General features: G+C 43.4%; 1 protein-coding gene across 2 annotated transcripts; it reads left to right on the top strand.

The window, feature by feature from the left end:
- Positions 1-864: 864 nt before the first annotated feature.
- fhip1aa (FHF complex subunit HOOK interacting protein 1Aa) lies at positions 865-19,811 on the top strand. Of its 2 annotated transcripts, none has more exons than XM_076147790.1 (13): positions 865-1,137; positions 7,381-7,450; positions 8,826-9,046; positions 12,026-12,697; positions 13,971-14,129; positions 14,261-14,347; positions 14,466-14,633; positions 14,837-14,916; positions 15,092-15,294; positions 15,836-16,828; positions 16,915-17,093; positions 17,580-17,697; positions 18,246-19,811. In XM_076147790.1, the coding sequence occupies exons 3-13, from the start codon at positions 8,939-8,941 to the stop codon at positions 18,431-18,433; spliced, it is 2,955 nt and encodes a 984-aa protein (XP_076003905.1). In that variant the 5' UTR covers positions 865-1,137; positions 7,381-7,450; positions 8,826-8,938; the 3' UTR covers positions 18,434-19,811. The 2 variants fall into 2 exon arrangements, with proteins under 2 accessions (XP_076003905.1, XP_076003903.1); XM_076147788.1 differs by having other exon boundaries at positions 7,378-7,450.
- The last annotated feature ends 157 nt before the right edge of the window (positions 19,812-19,968 follow it).

Below are 19,968 nucleotides of genomic sequence, written 5' to 3'. Positions count from 1 at the left end.
GATCTCTGTGATTAAAACATATGAGTGCCGTGTGAGTGTCTGTGAGTTGTGCAAAAACTCACGAACACGCAGTGATTGTGTAATTGCTGGCTGCTCTCCATAACAATGGTTTGATACTAGTTCAGCATCCGCCCTCCCTGATTGGACTCCCTCAGGCTTTAGTTGGAACCCATTTGACCTCCAGGATGTTTTGACAACCAAGAAAATGTCTTCAGTAATACTGGGGCGAAAGTAAAATGCGTTTAATTGAAAATAAACCCCAAATAAAGTATACAAAATAAATAAATAAATCAATGTTTGTCATCTAACACGTTATAACACTAGTTTTCCAGCAGAGGGCGACATAGAGGTATATTTGACAAGGAAGAATCTTATGTTTATCAGATCTCTTAGCCTGATCTGGATCATATAAGAATATAGATTAACCGCATGTGATATTTCTTAAGAATATAACAAACAAGCTAGTGCTGTTCATGCAATTACGTAATTACGAATCGTTGGTAATTCTGATCCGGATTAAACGTCTGTGTGCGAGACTGAACACTATTTCAGATTTAATTTTCATCATTAAAGTTGAACCCATCTTCATCATACATAGTCTTAAAATGATAATGCTAGAATATTCCGCCACCATGTGAACGACACGGTGTTATCAGTATACTATATATTTCCAAAGCATTCTTTAAGTCAATTCATATGTTTGCTGTTATATAATTATCGCATATAGTCTATCAGTCACAGGTAATGAGATTGGGTTACTTTTATTTTCATGATGGGGAGAAAACAAAGTAAACACACACAACACACAGCAGTCAGTCCGGCAGTGGACGTGGGCCTGTCGTGCCGAGTGGGAGGAGTTTGTGAGTGCGGATTAGTGCGCTGCTGCTTTCACCACCTATGTGTTGTGTTTACTAAGGATCAGGTTCTGTAGGTTGGTTACGGGCTTCTCTTCTCCCTTTAAAGGCTGGATTACGGAGGAGTGACCAAACAACGCCGGATTCTGGTTAAATCCGAGAGAAGAAACTGAGCGAGTGTGTGTGCGCGTGTGTGTGTGTGTGTGCGTGTGTTCGGTAAACCTGCTGATCGCTCAAACTGCCGTGCGCTCTTTCCCGACCAACTGGAGGATCAGTCCCGACGGTAAGAAACACGGAACGCGGTGCCGTATTTAGAATAATGACGCCTACGCCGAGTGTGTTTGTGTTGTTGGATCAGGAGTGTGTGTGTTCCTATAGGTTTTTTTGTTGTTTTCTTTGACAGTTGCGCACTCTGTGATTGACAGATGCGTGTGGGGTTATGGGTGTTGGGTGATTCCCAAACCGGTGTCCGGGGACCCACCGGTGTTTTTTTGTTATCGGTTTCCAGGCGGTCCTCAGCAAAACGACGACACGTACAAGTTAGTAGTGCAGTTTAATAGGTTTCTGTACAGTTGACACTCACTTTACTGTCGTCTCCTCGTGTAGAAACACACACAAAGTTCGCGCCAATCCTGGAAAAATCCATAAATTCATAGTTATATATAAATATAGTCCATAAGTGTATAGTCAGTGTTTGGATTGGAGAGGATGGACTTGTGTATCATAATGTTGTAGGCAGGAGAAGTGCCTCTGATCGATCCTCTCTGTGCAGGTGGTCTTGTTTTCTTGTCAAGTTAACCATTAGGTAGTATTTTTATTTGTTGTATTTATAGTTTAAATTCATCTTTACCTGCCCTTTACTTTGATTTGTTGTCTGCTTTCTAAGAAGGCCATTGTCAAATTGAGCTTTGAAGTCGAATTTCCATTGTGAGGATGAAAGAATAATGTGTGTCTGGTGTTGAATTACCAGTAAACAGCATCAATGTTTCATGGCTGGCTATCTGGTGTGTGTGTGTGTTTGTGTGTGTGTGTGTGTGTGTGTGTGTGTGTGTGTGTTAGTCTTTTGTCATCCATATGCAGGTGTACTTTTAATTTTATTTGATCAAATCAACTCTGTCAGGCTCCATCATCTCATCATCATCTGTTTGTCTGATTTATAATACTGGCCCTTTAATGAACCCTTCATCGATCTACTACGCTTTGTTTTGCTCATTATTGTATTGGAACAAGTATCCCACACAAACATGTGCATGCCATCCAATAGGATGACGTTGACCCTGATCTGCTATATATATATTGTGGATAGAGTTTGAGGTTCAGGCCCGATGTCTGCAGCTTGTCCCTGCACACTAAACCACAGCTGCTGGGCTTTGAAGTAGTTGTTCTGTCCTTTTGAGGTATCTCCACTTAGCAGCATCATCTATCTGCCCACACTGCTAACGATTTAAAAGTATGAGGTCATAAGTAATGAAAGGAGAGTGGTTTACTGTGATTGTGTTTACCACCAATATCTGTACTTATTCACAAGTGTTTTATACACAAATCTTCCAGAAACCCTTGAAATGTGTGTAGTGTGATTTTCACAATTACTCAAATGTTGCCCTGCCTCAGTCTGAGCCTCTGCACAGACTACAGCCAAGCCGAAATCTTCATCATTTGTCACAGTACTTACAATTCTATCAGTTGTAACGGTTGTAACATAAATGCTGGCATGCTGTAAGAATGCAAACAGAGTATAAGCAGACTTTGCGATCGAAGGGTTTGTAGCGAGGTATGAGAGAAATGTGTTGCTAATCAGACATGTCTGATTTCTGCTTCTGTCCAGTGAGAGCTAAAGTTTCACATAATGGTACGTCTGTTTGGTTCCTTCAGACCTGAAACCAGGATATTCACAGGCAAGATCTGTGAATAATGGTCACACTAGCCTGATGATAGCGATGAAGGAAATACCAACAAAGGAAGAAACAAATCCTTTACGTTTGTAAAATGTTGCAAACATGGCAGAAAGTTGGACAAGTGAGTCAAACAGGTGTCGGTTACTATGCCAACAGGTGTGTGTGTGTGTTGCTTTATGAACACACTCTCAGACTAGCTCAGCTTTGTCTCGTGTATGGGATTATCCCAGCCTTCCTGGCTTGAGACCTGTGTAGTGTCAGAACAGAAAGGAGCTACAGTATGTTGACCGCATTTCTTAAAAGTCCACATATATATATTTAAAAGTAAAAGTATTGTGCTTTAGGATTCAGTGTATACATATTGAAAGGAGTAAAGATTGTAGCTAAATTGGGGGAAGAACTTTTTGTTTTAATGCAATGTCAATGTAGCTTTGTTTGTCTTGTGTCTTAGAAGTCAGTCTCTCGCACAAGGTCAAGTCCTGATTGCCCACTAGCTGCAGAGAGGCAATAAGAACAGACTGACGAAAAAGGCAGAGAGCATATGAACGAGTTTGCATCTCTTTTGCAATTCAATTCCTCAGGCAGGGCACGGATAAATGTCCAGTAAGAGGCCCCGGAACATGAAAATGGCTTAATATTCAATGTAACGCAGAAAAAAGTAAACAAAACATTTAAAAACAAACAAGTTTATAGTTAAACACACCCAGGCAAATATTTGAGGCAGATGAGCCCCATAGCCGTTTTGGAATGCGCAGTATTTGCTTTGTGTCATAACTTAAGTTAAGTTCTTGAGTTAAATACCTCACGGGAACCTTTCATAACAAAGCTCTGATCTGATTGGTTCATTCAGATCTTCAGCCAGCCTGCTTTCATTCCCTATGCATGCGTGGCTTTGAATCAGATTTGATGCAATCGATTGTAAGGGGAAGTAGCAGGAGTGGTGATGGAGATACAGGCGGAGAGACAGGATGTACCCTTCTCTGTTCCTATCCGAGAGACAACACAGGTCTATTGTACTTTTTGGGACAGGTCAAAGCCTCTCCAAAGACAAACTGATGTCACCGGGCTGCACTGTGTACACGCACAATGCAACCCAGCTCGCCTGCGTGTGTCTCAGGAAAATCTAGAAGGGGAAATGTGCAGTGAAGTAGGAGGAATAGGGTGGAGACTTGGAGGTTGACGCCTTACCCCCTGGACACTGTTTGAAAGATCAATACATAGAAACACTTTGTTAATATCAATGGCAGGAGGCAGGACACCGTCTCTTCTGTCCCCGTTTCACTCTTCGTCTCTCTACTGAACACAGAACACTTTATTTTCTCTCTCTCGCTCTCTCCCTCTTCATCCACCTACTCCTCTGCTGTGTGGGTGTGTGTTCAGACATGTTCATGAATTTTCTTTAAACCTTATTCAATGAGCAGTATTGTAGGAGGTACTTTTGCTTAGATCAGCTTTGATCTGAATACAGCAGCCAACGCCCTCAGCCTTCACCTGCACTTCCTACATCCAGGTATTAGCCTCACCCTGCATTCTGTCAAATCTACCTAGTGCATCTGTCGTAAAGAGCAATGTTCCTTCTCTGCACTGCCGGCTGAAGGGACTGGAGTAATCGATAACGGGGATGAATGGCTTTCTGTTTTGCACGGCGTTGTTGAATGGCTGAGCACAAACAGAACTATAAATAGCCAGGCGGGGCCCTATCTGCCCCTTCAATGGCTTCACCTGTGGCCCTGAATATTTCAACAGCTGCTATCTCTTTAATGAGCCTGTGTGTCACTGGGTTACCATGGCCACCACCTGGCTACTGTAAATTCATGCGCTTGTCGCCTTTAGGGAAACAGAGACGGAGGCTGGATTAGGAGAAAGAGCAAGCTTGTGTTTCTCACTGCGGTGGGTACTGATCCAGACTTCACCCAGACCAAACAAAACACCACCACTGGAATAAAATATGTGTTAGAGTTACAAAATGAATAATTCCCCATTGTTTATGCCTCTGACTCAAAACAAGAAAGATGGCGCGTACACCGAGCTCTTCTGCATGCTTCAGCTACCTTAGTTTGGGCGTGGCTTTGAGCCTTTGAGGTATTTATTCAGACCACGCCTTGAGGTTTGAAGCTCTTCTGGGAGGTTGGAAGGCTGACAATGCCAGAAACCAGACTTGAAAGAGATGTTCCAGGCAAGCACTTGTCTTTTATTTTCACTCTAATCTGCCCTGGGCTTCATGTGTTCTTTTGATTCTTCAGTAGCTACGTTGCTATGCTTCTGACAAAGAGGCGCGACACAATAGCCTAACCTGTGTTCTTGTTTTGTCCTCTTGTTTACTTTGGAAGTGAGCAGAAATGAGCCTGATGCTTCTGATATAACAGCACTAGCACTGTTTCTCACACTTTACTACTATTCGACAATGCTGGAAGATGTTTCAGCTGAGTTTGTATTGTTTGAACGAGTGCATGGTTGAGCATATTGACAAACCAATCACCTTTTCTGTAATCTGCAATAATGCTGCCGGCAAGAGACCAGGGAGTGTGAAGAAACCAGTGCTACGGCTGCTCTGTGTCACAAAGCCTTAATTAGGTGTTATTATAGTTTCTGGTTTGTTGTTATTATTGTCCCCGAGTTGAGCATTTTCACATTAGTGCACGCATTATGTTTCATTCTGCGTGCTGTCAGTCAACCGCAGCAAGAAATCTAAGTAAAATTGAAAAACAAATTGCAAAATGATTGAGGGAAGCGCAAATGAAATTCATTTCTGCTGTGGAAAGAAAAAATGTCCCATATGCCAAATATAATTGTTGGAAATGTCACAATTGGATCGCATTGGTGTGAGTGTGTATTTATATTTGTGCGTTTCTTAAAAAACAGGGTGTCACATAAAAGGGTGTAAAGGAAATGGTTCAATTTGTCTGTTCCGTTGCTTGTTTGTTTCTTTGGCTGCTTCACGTACGGAAACACGGAAATAACAAATATGTGTAATTATCACATTTTCACAAGTGGATAATAGGACATCACAGAATCTGGAGCTTTCAGTGTCCTACTGTAAAGACATACACACACACACACACGCACACGCACACGCACACACACTACTACAGAACATTCGTCATTAGTTTGAGACACAGTCCGCACACTCGCACAACTGTATAGAGAAGATGTAGCTATTAATACGTATTCTGGTACAAGATCTGCTCTCTATGAAAATGGCCGCTCTATTTACGGCTCCTCTGTATTTGGGGTTATTTTGAGCAAGTAGAGCAGTGTCTTCTGGGTTACTGTCAGCTTTCTCCGCCGTCTGTGAATGAGTGTACGCTTCTAGGTCATGGCTTCCCCTCACTGCATTTGCTGGCAAAGCATTTTATTGTGTATAAAAACAACAACTGACTTTCTCATGCTGGATGGAAACTTGCATATTTCTGATCCTCATTTGAATGCTGGAGTTGTTACTCGCCGTCTCAGCTGTAGCTCATATGGTAGCGCGGCTAAATGCCCTTGTTCTCTGAGATCACTTATAATAACTCATCTTTTATAGGAGTGAGATTTAAATCATTTTCTGTGTACATTTGCACAGTACATGTATTGATACAGTAGAGTAGAGGCATATTCTACCTGTTGATGTTAGGATCGCTTTACCTTGCAAATGCTTGTGACAATTAGTGGCTTTACATCTATTTTACATTGTTCATGAGAGAGCACCCCATGAAGTATGTATTGTCATGTGTGGCCTTTTTGTTACCTTTTATTTCTGTCCTAAAAGATGAGATGCTAGCGATAAATGGCCATCATGCTCTATCATGCAAATGTTCAGGTGAATTCCGCATTCTACTGCTCTCCAAGTGGTGAAATGCCTGGGCACAAAAACAACATGACTTCGCTGAGCTAAGTCGCCCACACATGCATGCAGATCTCGCTCTCTCTCTCTCTCTCTCTCACTCTCTTTCACACTTTTATTCGAGGCTGATTTATCCAGGAAAGCCACGTTCACACATTATTATGGAGACACCAGCAGCACCACAGCTGATGTTTACACCATCCTTGCTTCGACACATCACGTGGCATCCACCCATGTCCTACTAAAATGATGTCATGCTTTGAAATCAGATTTTGAAGTGTTCTAGGGCAGCTGTGTCACATTATGCAATTCCCATGGTGCCTCGGTGTTGGGAGTTGGGGAAGGCCGGAGTAGCATTCTGGGCCTCTCGTTGCGGAGAGGGACGCCAATTACATCGCCACGCTAATTGGCAGGACAACGTTGTTATTCTCCTACAAAGGCATCAAGGGATGTTGAATTCCAAGGGAAATATTGGATTTAGTCCTGGAATACACTTGGTTCATTCTTTACTTTGGTAAAGTTGTGAATATGCGTGTTATTTTTCTTGAACCTCCTCCTGTTTCTGTTGATTTGTTCTGACTCATTTTTTTTTTTCCCCCTCCTTCTCTCCCCCCCCCCCCCCCTCTGCTGTCTGTCTCTCCCCTCCCTCGCTCTTCACCCTCCTCCTCTTCTCCATCCAAGTGGCGTTCTGCGCAGCTTACTCATGTCCAGTCACTTCCTACCATGCTCCTCCACTCGCACACACAACGCTGACATTCACTGCCTACTCCTACTCCTGACACGTCTGTCTCTTTCCTTACAGCAGAGACGAATATGAGGCCCACGCCTGCCTAGAGGTTCGTCCGTCGGCCTCGCACAGCCATGCTTCATCGTAGGTAAGAATTCCCACTGACACGCAATCAGACACGCTGTAACATTCCTTCTAAAAATTCCGAAACCCCGCCAGCGCTCTCACTCACTTTCTAACTGAAAGCAGATGTTAATGTTGTGTCTCTTGTTCTTAAACTCTGTGGTTGGTTGGGGAGTTTTTGTGGTATTGGTGGGGAGAGTGAATTCGAAAGAAGGCTTGTGCTGTGATTGGTTTAGATGCAACTTTAGGGGCAGGAGCAAGAGGCTCTAATTTGGTGTCTTGGTGTGGAGCTGCTGTGTGTGTTCACAGTTGATCCCCTGTGGTGACAGAGTCCATGTCCTCCTGTGTGTTGAGCTGCGTGTTTGATATTTGTCCCGATATAGTTACAAACTTGGCCGGTGTTTGAAGCACTTTTGCAACTCCATTGTGCATTGTCAGAAAGTTTGGGGATTCTTTTCGGAGACGTACATTTTGCATATGGGTGTTTAGCCAATGACATCATTTTGCACGGTAGTGATAATCATTGCACCCATTCACCGACTGCCAGCAGGGGAAATGGAGAGATAAGACAAATCCAAATAGTGGCACAGGCTCGGGGCTGGGCCTGACCGCGAGGAGTAATGTATGAAAACACACTCTAATACAACATTACCATACAGCTTACATGGGTTGTTTTTATAGCTTCATAGCATTTGACTTCAGTATATTTGGAAAAAGCTCTGCACTTTTCTGTTGCCGGCGTTGTCAAAGAAATCCTCTGTGGTCTTTCCAGTAATGGACGCTTCATGGGAAACCACCAATAAGTTTCCTTCTGAGGGGAAAAAGCAGGCATTTTCCAAAGTTCCATGGTGCCCTTGGTTATTTTCAACTCAAGCAAGTATTTACTTTCACATGTGAACCTCCAAACCGTACTGATATACAATCTTGACTTGGCATCAGCACAGTTTTACATACCATAATCCTCCCTGAGCTACAAAACAAGTCAGCTTCTCCTTTCCTGTTTCTCCTCCGTCAGCCAGAATGGTTCACACCCAGTTGGCGTTTGCCTTCCTATGTCAAAGCACGTTGCTGTAATGTGATGTCAGGGGGCCTGCTGGAATCCATTTGGGTATGAGGTACTCCCAACAACAATGTCACAGCGCGCTTCAAAGTCCAGCACGTGGCTCTTTCAGCTCTCTGGGCTGAGGTGAAACGGTCTGTTTCTCTCCACCACTGAGTCATATGAACGCCTGTTATTGTTCTCTCCAGCGTGCCTGTCATAGCTGCTGCCTAGCCATGCAGTGGGAAGGAGAGAGACAGCAATGTACAACAACTACCAGTCAAATCACTGCATTTTTGTGCAATGTTTATTTGTTTTTGTGTGTGATAATATTTGCTTGTGTGCTTTTCTGCACCCTCAGGTCCTCTGTGATTATTCCCCCTCCTGTGGTTATGCTCGCACCCAGTAAGCAGTCAGGACTCTCCTCCGTCTCCTGCCTATGACATGGTTTAACCCACATGTGATCCGGTCACCATGATGGCCTCCGTGGTCGCCAACGGAAACCGAGATGAGGAGTCTCTGGTCTTGAAAGGGGTGGACCCAGAGACCTGCATGATTGTGTTCAAGAACCACTGGGCTCAGGTAAGCCATCAGCCCCACAACATCCACAGAGGTCCGAAAGCCTGCAACAAATTTCAAATGCGTCTCACCAAACTTTGAATCGTTGTATTGACGAAGATTGGTAACTGTAGCGCCGTCGCAACTCCAAACTGAACGAGTGCGCTCATGGCCAGTGGAATCTTGGCAATGTGAAGCCGACACTCTCTGACTCTTGGCTCTTTTCTCCAGCATGTGTCCCTGTTCCTGGCAGCCTGCTAGGCCTCCTCCCTCCTACACAAGATGATTAAAAGTTAGAAACACTGACGGAGGAGGAGGAGGAGTGGTGACATTTCACATACACTTAAGTGAAAATGTATACTGGACGTGAAATTCCATCCGAGTTATACTTCTAAATCGGTTATTATAAATGAGAGATTGAAGGCTGATCTGTTGTCGCTGAAAACGTTGCCATGGAGTTTAGATCTGAATTAATAAAAGGTTAATTACCTGTTTCTTATTAAGTTTCCTACTGAGCAGGTTTGTCAGGATTAGGTGTGGTATTTGGCAAGGAGTATGGAAAGTAGCAGTGGAGTAGATTGCTCTATTCCCTATTTGAATTTAGTTTGGTTCATTTAATTTGGTTGTTGAATGTCCAGACCCATAAATTACAGTTCATTTGATAATTTAAGATTATATTGACTTGATTAGATTCTTAGTTATTTAATAGGTAAAATAGGTTTTGTGAGCTGATCACTTGAAGTCGGTTGATGACATGGTTGCTGTGTCCTACTGGGATTTGATTCTGTCGTTCCTCGTCACAGCAGGCAACCAAAGTAGAGTGCCTAAGTTTTACATTTAGAGCTCTGCGAGGTATAGCATGTACCTCCCAGGCGTTATGACCTTCTGATGAAACTCGATGCCAACAGGTGAAAAGAAGTGGCTTTTGACAGCAGGTGTCATGAGTAGGCACATGGCTCTGCACCTCCTGCCCAGTGACAAGGACTGGATGACTAGATGAAAGAATGAACTACATGGAGTGTCGAGAGACTCCTCTTTTAGCTCCTTTTACTGAGGTCAAATGGCAGCACAGTTTCACTCCTGAAGAGTCTTATTTCCATGCTTAGTTAATCAGTAGCCTGATAAGAATGACTTCTGACTTAAGTTTCAGTTAGGAAAACCTTGAAATGGGAGTAACCTGTTATGACTTTGACGTGGCCTCTGCAAGATTGGGTTTACACTCATCAGCTTAGACTTCTCTGCACCTCTACAGACCACACAGAGCTCATTGTATTGACAAAGTTATCTGTCTGTTGCTGTCATGAGCCCGTATACTAAACACTGTGTTGGGGGTTTGCTCCTTGCTGGATTAATGACATTTTGTATGAAATATGAAAAAGTGAGTACTTACTATTTTTATTACTTTTCTCACATCATTCATCAATTGATAATATTCAATTAATACAATTTTAACTGAGGATGTGCAATAGCCTGAGTAAAAACCAGATTGGCTTTCAAATAAAAGCACATGAGTTTAAACAAACACATTTAAATGTCTGTGCTTTTAGTTTGAAGGGCTTGGACTGGGACCATTTCTGCTTCACCTGTTACTTTCTGAAGCTGTTTTCTCTGCAGCTGTTTATTCGAAGGCCTGTGGATGAGCTGTGTGACACTTTAAAAGTCACATTGTTTCTTTCACTTAGGTCCTTTGGCACAGTTTGTATTGGGCCTTAAAGTCAAACCCTGGACCAGCCAGAGCTGATCTGCTGATCCAGCCTGAACCCAGCTGCAGCTTTGTAGCACTTTAGCCGCCATAGATTTTTCCCAGTGACCCACTTTGAGCTGCCAACTCTGTGTGACCTGTTCTGAATACAGTGAACACAAACTTAATTACTAGCAAATATAGCAATGAATAGCATTATGTTTTAAAAAAAAGAAAAGTAGTTTCCCTATGTAATATGAAACTGATTAAAAAGATTAAAAAGAATAAAATAGCAAAATAGAATTTAAGTAAAGTTCGATTGATATTACCTGGTATGCACAATAAAAAACATTAATTAAAATTAAAATTATTAAAACAACAAGTGGACACATTCCTTAACACTAATCCCTATTATTTAGTAACCTAACATAGAACTTGCAGTTCACATTGAAAGCCTTATTAACCTGCAGACAAAACATATCTTGACTCCTTCACACATCCAAAGAAGTTAAATTAAATTCCTCAAAGTTTCGAAACCTAGCCGCTGTCATTTTGTCCAAAATGGGCCAGATTGTCAAAACCAGGCCAGCCCTCAGCGGCCCTGGGTCAGGATTGCAAACTCTGTGCTCTGTTTCCATCAGCCGTGCCCTGTTCTCTTGTGCACAGCCCATTGTCATGGCAGCAGTGGCAGGCTGGGGACACAGGGTTCATTATTGTGACTCTGGTATCTACACAGCGGACACACAAGGGAGGAACTGGAGACACAAAGGACTGTTTCACTCTTTTCTGACAATTTGAGTTTATCTGTGCTGTGTTGGCCCATTTACACTCATACAGTTTTGCTAATAATGAACTGTGAGGGTAAAATTGAACTTGTACATTAAGCATCTGTGCGATTATGTAACACTCACCTCTGTAAATTGGAGGCGGCTCTATTGATTATTATTTTAATTGATAAAGGTGAAAGTGTAATCTCTAAAGACTTTGGAACAACATTCCCTAATCTAAGTGTATCTCCTGCAGGGAGTTGAACCCTTAAATGGGGAGAATGAGCTCAGTTACATTATCTGCTGCAGTGTGTGATCAGAATGGTTAAAAAACCCTTTGTCCTCGATTGCTCACAATTACTGCTACATTAAGTGATTTGCTGATTCCTCTCCCACTTCAGCTTGGTAGTTAGGTCAGTGTAGCATCTGCAGAGTGTGTTAGTAGTTCCTTTAAGATATTTAACCAGCTTTAGGTTCGTGAATGGACAATCAAGATGCAGTATGTATTCATTATGTAGCCTGCTCAGTTACTAATTCTCTTATCTCGTATTGCAGGTTGTCAAGATCCTAGAAAAGCATGACCCCCTGCGTAGCACCTCTACCCTGGGTGTCCTCAGCCTCAGCACTGGCTCTGGTGGTGGCACCCGCTTTGGCCCCATCCCCGGAGACGAGGCGAGCGCCGTACAGAACTATGTGGAGCACATGCTCTTCCTGCTAATGGAGGAGGAGAGTGGCCAGGCTGGAGCCATGGGCCCCATCCTGGAGTTTGTGGTGATGGAGAACGTGATGGAGCGTCTCTTTGTCTGGAGCCTCCGCAGGGAATTCACAGACGACATGAAGCTAGAGCAGCTGAAGATGTACGAAATGCTGGTGGGCCAAGCTCACCAGCCTTTGTTGCATCACAAACCCATCCTGCGGCCGCTCATGATGCTGCTGTCCTCCTGCTCGGCCACGGCGGCACCAGAAGTCGAGGCCGAACTTGTGCTGCTGCTCAACCAACTATGCTGCGTCCTGGCAAAGGATTCCTCAGTTCTGGAGCTCTTTTTCCACACCAGTGAGGACCAGGGAGCCACCAATTTCCTCATCTTCTCTCTGCTCATCCCCTTCATCCACAGGGAGGGCACAGTGGGCCAGCAAGCCAGAGATGCTTTGCTGCTGATTATGTCATTGTCTTCTGAGAACCAACGTGTGGCTAAACACATAGCAGAGAACACCTACTTCTGCCCGGTCAGTCCTGAAAAATGATGAATTCTTCTCTCTTCCTCTTCCTCTCACTTGCTCTGTGCCTTTTTATATCTGAATCTTCCTTAACTATGTCTCTCTGTTTTCCCTGTCCTGTTTATATGACATATTGCCCTGCAAATTATATTCTACTCAGTCAGAGGCAGAGGCATTTCTATTCCCTGGCAGGCAATTAAAAATCCCTAACGTTTCTGTGACCTTGGGCAGATCTTTCTTAGTCACGACTAAATATGCAGGTCATTACATGCAAACACCACAAACAAGGTTAGAGCCTCCCTGGTGCTGAATGCTACAAATATCTGGCGTTCATTAGATTACGGCCTGGTTACAAGAGCATTCCATGAAAACAATGCCATTTAACAGTCCAATAAATATCCCTCATGAATGCAACACCAGTTTAACTACAGGACTCTGATTTCAGGCTACAAGGATTTGCATTATAGTGTGATATAGGATATCATTGCAGCACCACTGACACAACTCTGAATTAAAAGTATTATACCACCACCCCTTAAATAGACACTAATTGTATGAATTGTTACGTGAAAGCAAGTATATTGACATTAATGCATGAATCAGCTGAATGAATGAATGGTCTAATCAGCATGGTAACTGTGTTTATGTGTAAGGTTGTCGTGATTAATCATAGGAGAGGTAGAAAAAAAGCACGAGTGGTAGTGAAACACTTTACTGCTTAAATATTTATAAGGGTTTGAGCGATGACCTACATGAGGCATCAATTCACATGTATGCTACTTTACTGAGCGAGGGGGGAGGAGGAGGAGAAACAGACCAGCTGATATGTAGGCTGCTGCACTGGCACGCTTACATCTGCACTGCTTGAACGCTGCAAAAGAAACACTACAAAAGCTTTTTACATGATGCTGAGCCTGTACACTGAAACCTGCATACCAGCGTCAATATTATACTGTATATTATCATTTGTGGGATGCAGAAGGAAAGCGTGAGAGAAAAAAAGCAGTGCATGTATCATTTATGCCACACACTGCTTTGTTAATGATTAATGAAGCCTGTGATGTTCATTAGAGTGTATGTAAGGGATAAAGCACTATGTATGTATTGACAGTTTAACAAGCAATATTACATAGATATAATTAAAGCTGAAGTGGTGATTATCCTATAGTTTTAATAGCTCTCAATAAATCTACAATATATACAGAGGCTTCATCTACAGAAGTGTCTCTTGGTTCTATTCCTGGTCTGTGCTGACGGCCCATGGTTGGTTCCCCTCCCCCAGGTTTTGGCCACCGGGCTGAGCGGCCTGTACTCATCTCTGCCCACTAAGCTGGAGGTTCCCAACGAGGAGTGGCACTGCCTGCACAGAGAGGACTGGCTCCAGATGCCGTCCCTCGTCCAGTTCCTCAACTCACTGGAATTCTGCAACGCTGTAATTCAGGTGAAAAACATACACACACACACACATACACGCGGCACCATTAAACGCTGCATTCCCACGTGCCACTGAACCTTTTCTGCTCGACTGTCGGGCTGTTTTGACTCCAATGTGGCTTTGCTGACTGTTCCCAGGTGGCCCATGCCGACATCAGAGACCAGCTTGTTAGTTACATCTACAAGGGCTTCCTCGTGCCTGTGGTCGCACCAGCTCTGCACAAGGTAGCTCCTCCTCCTCCTCCTCGCTGTGTTACCTGCCAGTTTCAGAAGTGTTGAACAACTTCAAGACTTTATCTCCGTTGTTCTGTAAGTTCTGACTGATTCCTCCTTTTTGATGAAGCTCACCCTGGAAGAGGTGATGGCCACCACAGCGTACCTGGACCTTTTCCTGAGGAGTGTGTCTGAGCCTGCCCTTCTGCAGACGTTTCTGTCCTTCATCCTCCTCCACAGACATGAGAGCGTTCACATCTTAGACACGCTGGTCAGCCGCATCAACACCCCCTTCCAGGTACAGGAGCGGCCCAGGGGCTCAGATTTGATGCTCTAACCTGGTGATTAAGAACTACATGTCACGCTTTTTGACCTCAAAACAAGAAAAACGTTGTCAAATACTTTTGATGTTAGATCATTTAAGAAAGACCTTGTAGGTATTTATTTTTATTTGCATGACAAGTAAGTCCTCTTCTTCTTCTTCCTTTTCTTCTTCTTCAGCTGGGCACAGTGTCACTGGGACTGTTCCGCACTCTCATTGGCTTATATTGTGAAGATGTGATGCTACAGCTCATATTGAGGTAAGACGCACACACACACACACACACACACACACACACACACACACACACACACACACACACACACACACACAGCCTTATACCAATTACGAAGCACGGTACAGCTAATTGGGTTATCCCCCTCCCAGACCTCAGTCCTCATCCTAACAGGATTCGTTCCTTTCTGCCTTTCCAGGTACCTGATTCCCTGTAATCACATGATGTTGAGTCAGAGACGCGTGGTGAGAGAGAGGGACTGCTACTCTGTGTCGGCAGCTAAGATCCTGGCACTAACGCCATCGTGCTGCCCTCCTGAAAACAGCCCCCCGCCCCTCCGGCAGCTGGACTCCATTCTCTTTTCCAAGGGTGCAGAGAATCCCAACACTGGCGACGCCACAGGTAAGAGTGCGTGGCGTGTCATATGATTGTATGTGCATGTGTTGCTTATGGTAGAGGTAGTGGCCAGCAGGGTGAGCTAGTGAGTTGTCAAAACAACCTTCAAACACTTTTTAAGAACTTGCATTTAAAAGCTGCAAGACGTCAACATCATAACTTGAGTACCGAGTGTGTGACCTGAGTAATAGTTATGTGTCATAGCATTAACATAAATATCAACATTTGAACATGTAAAGGACAGAAATCTCACAGAGAGACAAAAGTATTATTTAGAAAGAGTTCTTATTTATTCTCACTGCTTATGTCATTTCTGCGTTTGAGTACAATTCACTGCAACGTCTGGATCTGGGTTTTAGTGGGACATGATCATGTAAGAAGGATGTTGATGAGTATTGTATCAAACATTGAGATCTCCTGCTGGTTAGCTCCATTAAACCACTTTACCTCCCGTAGTTACTTGTCAAACTCATTAGTTCTGCTTTGAGTGCACACTGTGCTGAGGAGCTGCATGCCAACTTTACACATTTCCAATCTGTTTTCTCAGAGGTAGAAGAAGGCTTCCTAGAGGAGGACAGCTCTGGAAACTCCTGCGTCATTGGCTCCGAGATTTATTTGGATGTCAATTATCTTCATTACCTCTATGACGCCCGTCTGAGCATCAGAAGCTGCATGAGGGCCTGCCAAGTTTGGTCGGCTCCCTACGATGGTGAAGACCCTCCTCCAGAGAAGTTCCAGCCTGGTGTGCTTGAGGAAGGAGGACTCAAAAGTCGACCAGCCCCGGTGGGTCCCAGGAGACTTGCAAAGCAGCTGCCTCTGCGGCCTCAACCCTGCCCACCCCAGAACCTGGAGCCCCCCGCTGCCAGTCAGCTGGAGTTGGAGTGGGACGATAGTTACGATGCGTGTCCAGTGCAGGATACACAGGCCTCTGATGAAAGTAAGGCTGAGCCGCTGCCTCCTGTTGAGCCCCCCGTGCACATCCAGGAGATGAGGAGAACAGCCATCATGTTGGTCAAAGGTTCTTACATTGAGGAATCCGAGTTCCAGGATGATGTCATGGTGTACGATCTTGTTGCTAAGAAAGACACCCGTGATAGCGAACGTGGCAAGGACAAACCAAACTTGCTGAAATCAGAAGAAACCGAACCAGGCTCGCCCGAAGCTTCCCTGAAAAATGGGCTCAGTCTGACGCCTCCGTCTACCATGATGGGAGAAGATGGCACAAACAGCCCGGACACCATGGCCAAAGGTCAGACAGATTGTAACTCCAACCTCCAAAACGCAGATCCAGCTGAGTTGGGCAACGACCTTTTGGCCCAGTACGAGGAGCTAATTCGTACTTTGGACACTGAAGCAGGTGGAAGAGCCTTAAAAACAGAACGAGAGCCAAGGAAGCCCGTCGCATCTATGGACGAGGAAGAGGAGATGGATTTTAGCTCCTTCAACGCAGATACACCAGAGCCAGAGAAGCTTCTCTCACCGTTTGGGACAAAGCTTCACAGTGGAAGTGGAAGTAGAAGCCATTCGGCACCTTTTACAGGTAAAACCACGGGGGAAATGAACAAAAGATAGAGAAATATTGGTTTGAATTGAGTATTTACTTCCTTCCTTTTCTTATTTCTGTAGGTCCCTTTGTGAGTGTGCTGCTGTCTCGTCTGGAGAACATGCTGAACAACTCGCTTCACGTTAACCTGTTGTTGACGGGCATCCTGGCCCAGTTGGCTGCTTACCCTCAGCCTCTGCTCCGCTCATTCCTCCTCAACACCAACATGGTCTTCCAGCCGACCGTCCGCTCCCTGTACCAGGTGGGCCTCGCTCTCCTTTACTGCATCCTCCTACACTCAAGTTGGCTTGTCTTATCCAGACAGAAATGAGTTTAAAACCTTCTGCTTTCCGCCAAGAAGTGAGATTCAATTGGGAATATGCACATTTTAGTTAGTTAGTTAGTTTTTGAGCTGCATTATTGGATATTGAAAGGCGTTTCATACATGTTTCATAGATGATTGGGACAGAGTATCACACTGTAATGTATTCCCAAAATGACACAATTAACATCACAAAGCTTACCAAAGGGAGGATTTATTGCAGGACTGTTTAATGTGATTATACAGATTTATATAATATAGTGGTGTCAGATTGTATAACTGATCCAGACAGTCAGACAGAGTGAGGAGAGCTATCTTTATATGAGTTATGTGAGCGGGCGATGAGTTATTAATCCATTTGTCATGCTGGAGATCTTGCGTGTGATCTCATTAGTATGAACTCAATGTCCACGTGTTTCCTATCAGGTACTCGCCACTTTGAAGAACCAGATTGAAGACCTGACTGCAACCAGGAAGGACTTTCCAGAGATGATCACTGCTGCCCAACACTGGCTCCTGGCCAGGGAAACCCTCAAATCAGCAGGTGACGATGACACACACACACACACACACACACACACACACACACGTTTTGTAGATTGTTGATGGTTTTGTGTCATGTAGCTGCAAAATATGATTAGATATTTTAGTTTTTTTTTCTTAAATTCAAATCTGACGTCAAGTATTACCCTGAAATAATACTCTCTTGTATTCCTAATGGATCTGACACAAGTTAATTTATTAATGTGGTTGGGTGACAGTTAGAAATGGCTTTTGTTATGTTTTTGTCAAATTGAACTGCTGAGTTCCTAACCCACTTTTAAATTATTAAAATCAATTGGGATTCACGATCTGTTTATAAACGGTTTCATCTGAGTTTCAAACATATTTCTGAAATAGATTCCCGGTGGGTTTCAACTTTTACAAGCTCCAAAATAATATTTGTGTAAGGATAAGACAGAATTTACATAGATGGGGATTCTAAAGGGAGTTTTACTAAAATATATTTGGCAATCTTTTTCGGAGACTCAAAAAAGCTGCATTGAATAATGGATCCTCATGTTAGAATGTAATCAAACCCTCTGTTCTCAGACAAAGGCAGTTCCACCCACGGCGAGGGTGGGAGGATGTTGAAGAGTTCTCCTCCACCAAGACCTAAAGCCATCTCTCTGGATCGCACTGAGGTCTTCGCTACCGTCCTCTTCACAGAGTTCCTCAAAGAACTGGCTGCCATTGCACAAGAGCACTCCATCTTATCATACATTCCTATGGAAGAGTAACCGTATCCCGTTAGGCCTCTGTGATGTGTCCAACTTGACTCAGAGAGATTTTAAGACTCTTTTAGATGGTTTTCTATATATTTTTTGTCCTTTTCTGGCACTACTTGATGAAGAAACCTCATAGATCCAGCGATTTCTATAATATTTTAAAAACTGCTAGAGTATATTTTTCCAAACCATTATAATCAGTGGATGGTTGTTCACTGCATACAGTAACTTAGAAGAATTTTCTGTAATTTCCAATTTCATCACTCTCGTTCCATGAAGATTTTTAACTCTAAAATCATTACCTAAGTTCTGAACTCCTGCACCAGCTAATACTGAGTTCAGCTCCAGGTCGGCAACCAAAGACTGTATGTACGATTCTAACAGCATCCCTCAACAATCATGCAATCTTTCCTCAGAGCGTTGATACTTAAGGGCGCCGCCCACGTTTCGAATGTCTTATGCAACAAGCTCGAGCTACAACGTTGACTCCTCAGTGTTGTTATCAAATACTCAGGTGGCCTTCCTCGTAGTGTTTGTTGCCTTGCTGCCATTTTCGTACGGGGCCCGAATTTGCTTTGATAGGAGACAACTTTGAATTCGCAGCATCATAAACAGAAACACATCCAACTTTACACTTTGTTCTTATTCACGAGTATCTGTTACGTCACGTCGTCTGTCGTGTTTGTTCACATAGTGAGGTCTCCACAAAAATCATTGTATGTTAAATGTACATTTCTTCCTTTTTGTGTGGTTGTTGATTCATAATGGTACCTCAGGAGTGCACATTCTGTTACCGCAGCTCTTAAACGGCCTTGAGTGAAGCAACTTTCTGACATCGCACTAGCATTTGACATTTATGGGCTGCACGTTTTCCATATATGTACACATTTACAGGTGGTGCATCAAAACCGGGATAATTCGTGTTCTATTTAATTTGCCTTATTTAGAAATGCTTTATTATGTACATTATTGTAAGAAGAATGCTCTAATGATGTAGGACACTATGCAAGTGGTGGTGATGTTTGGGGTATGATAAGTATATTTTATGATATTGGGAAGGGGTATTTAAGGTTTTTGAGACTGATGTTCTATGGCCATATTTCAGCAAGATTTTTGTTGTTAAGCTCTGTTGTCACTATCTTGTAATGTAGGGATTGTGTAGCGTTTTGTTTTGGTCACTTTTGCTTAAATACTGGTATCATTGTTGGGTGAGTGGTACTTCTGTTTCAAAACCTCAGACTACAACAGGTACACATGGCAGCCGCCTGTTTTTATTTGTAGTCCAGATATTGGATGTGGGTTTTAGTTGTCTTAATGATTGAATGTGCTTTCTCAGAGTTCTATGTTGTTACAAAGCAAGTCTCACCTAAATTTATTTACCAGCAAAGAAGCCATTTTAAAATCAGTGCCTGAATTCTGAGGTGTGTTCACACTTAAAGGGGCAGAGGATGTGAAACACACCCTTGACTTTTGACTGTATGTTATTTACCCACAAATTACAAGAAAGTCTTTTTAGTACAAGAAGAAAATTAATTCACACTAAGATG

The sequence above is a fragment of the Genypterus blacodes genome, unplaced genomic scaffold (genome assembly GCF_046128005.1).
Source record: "Genypterus blacodes isolate CSIRO-AG114 ecotype Tasmania unplaced genomic scaffold, CSIRO-AGI_Gbla_v1 ptg000039l_1, whole genome shotgun sequence".
NCBI classification, from domain to species: domain Eukaryota; kingdom Metazoa; phylum Chordata; class Actinopteri; order Ophidiiformes; family Ophidiidae; genus Genypterus; species Genypterus blacodes.
The sequence above is the reverse complement of the archived record's forward strand: the minus strand, read 5'-3'. Positions and strand labels throughout refer to the sequence as shown.

Bases quoted from the DNA above. Each gene is read 5' to 3' on its own strand.
- fhip1aa (XM_076147790.1), top strand. From the start codon at position 8,939: ATGATGGCCTCCGTGGTCGCCAACGGAAACCGAGATGAGGAGTCTCTG. The intron at 14,130-14,260 runs GTGAAAAACATA...GACTGTTCCCAG, and splicing joins TCTGCAACGCTGTAATTCAG to GTGGCCCATGCCGACATCAG. The intron at 15,295-15,835 runs GTAAGAGTGCGT...CTGTTTTCTCAG, and splicing joins CAACACTGGCGACGCCACAG to AGGTAGAAGAAGGCTTCCTA.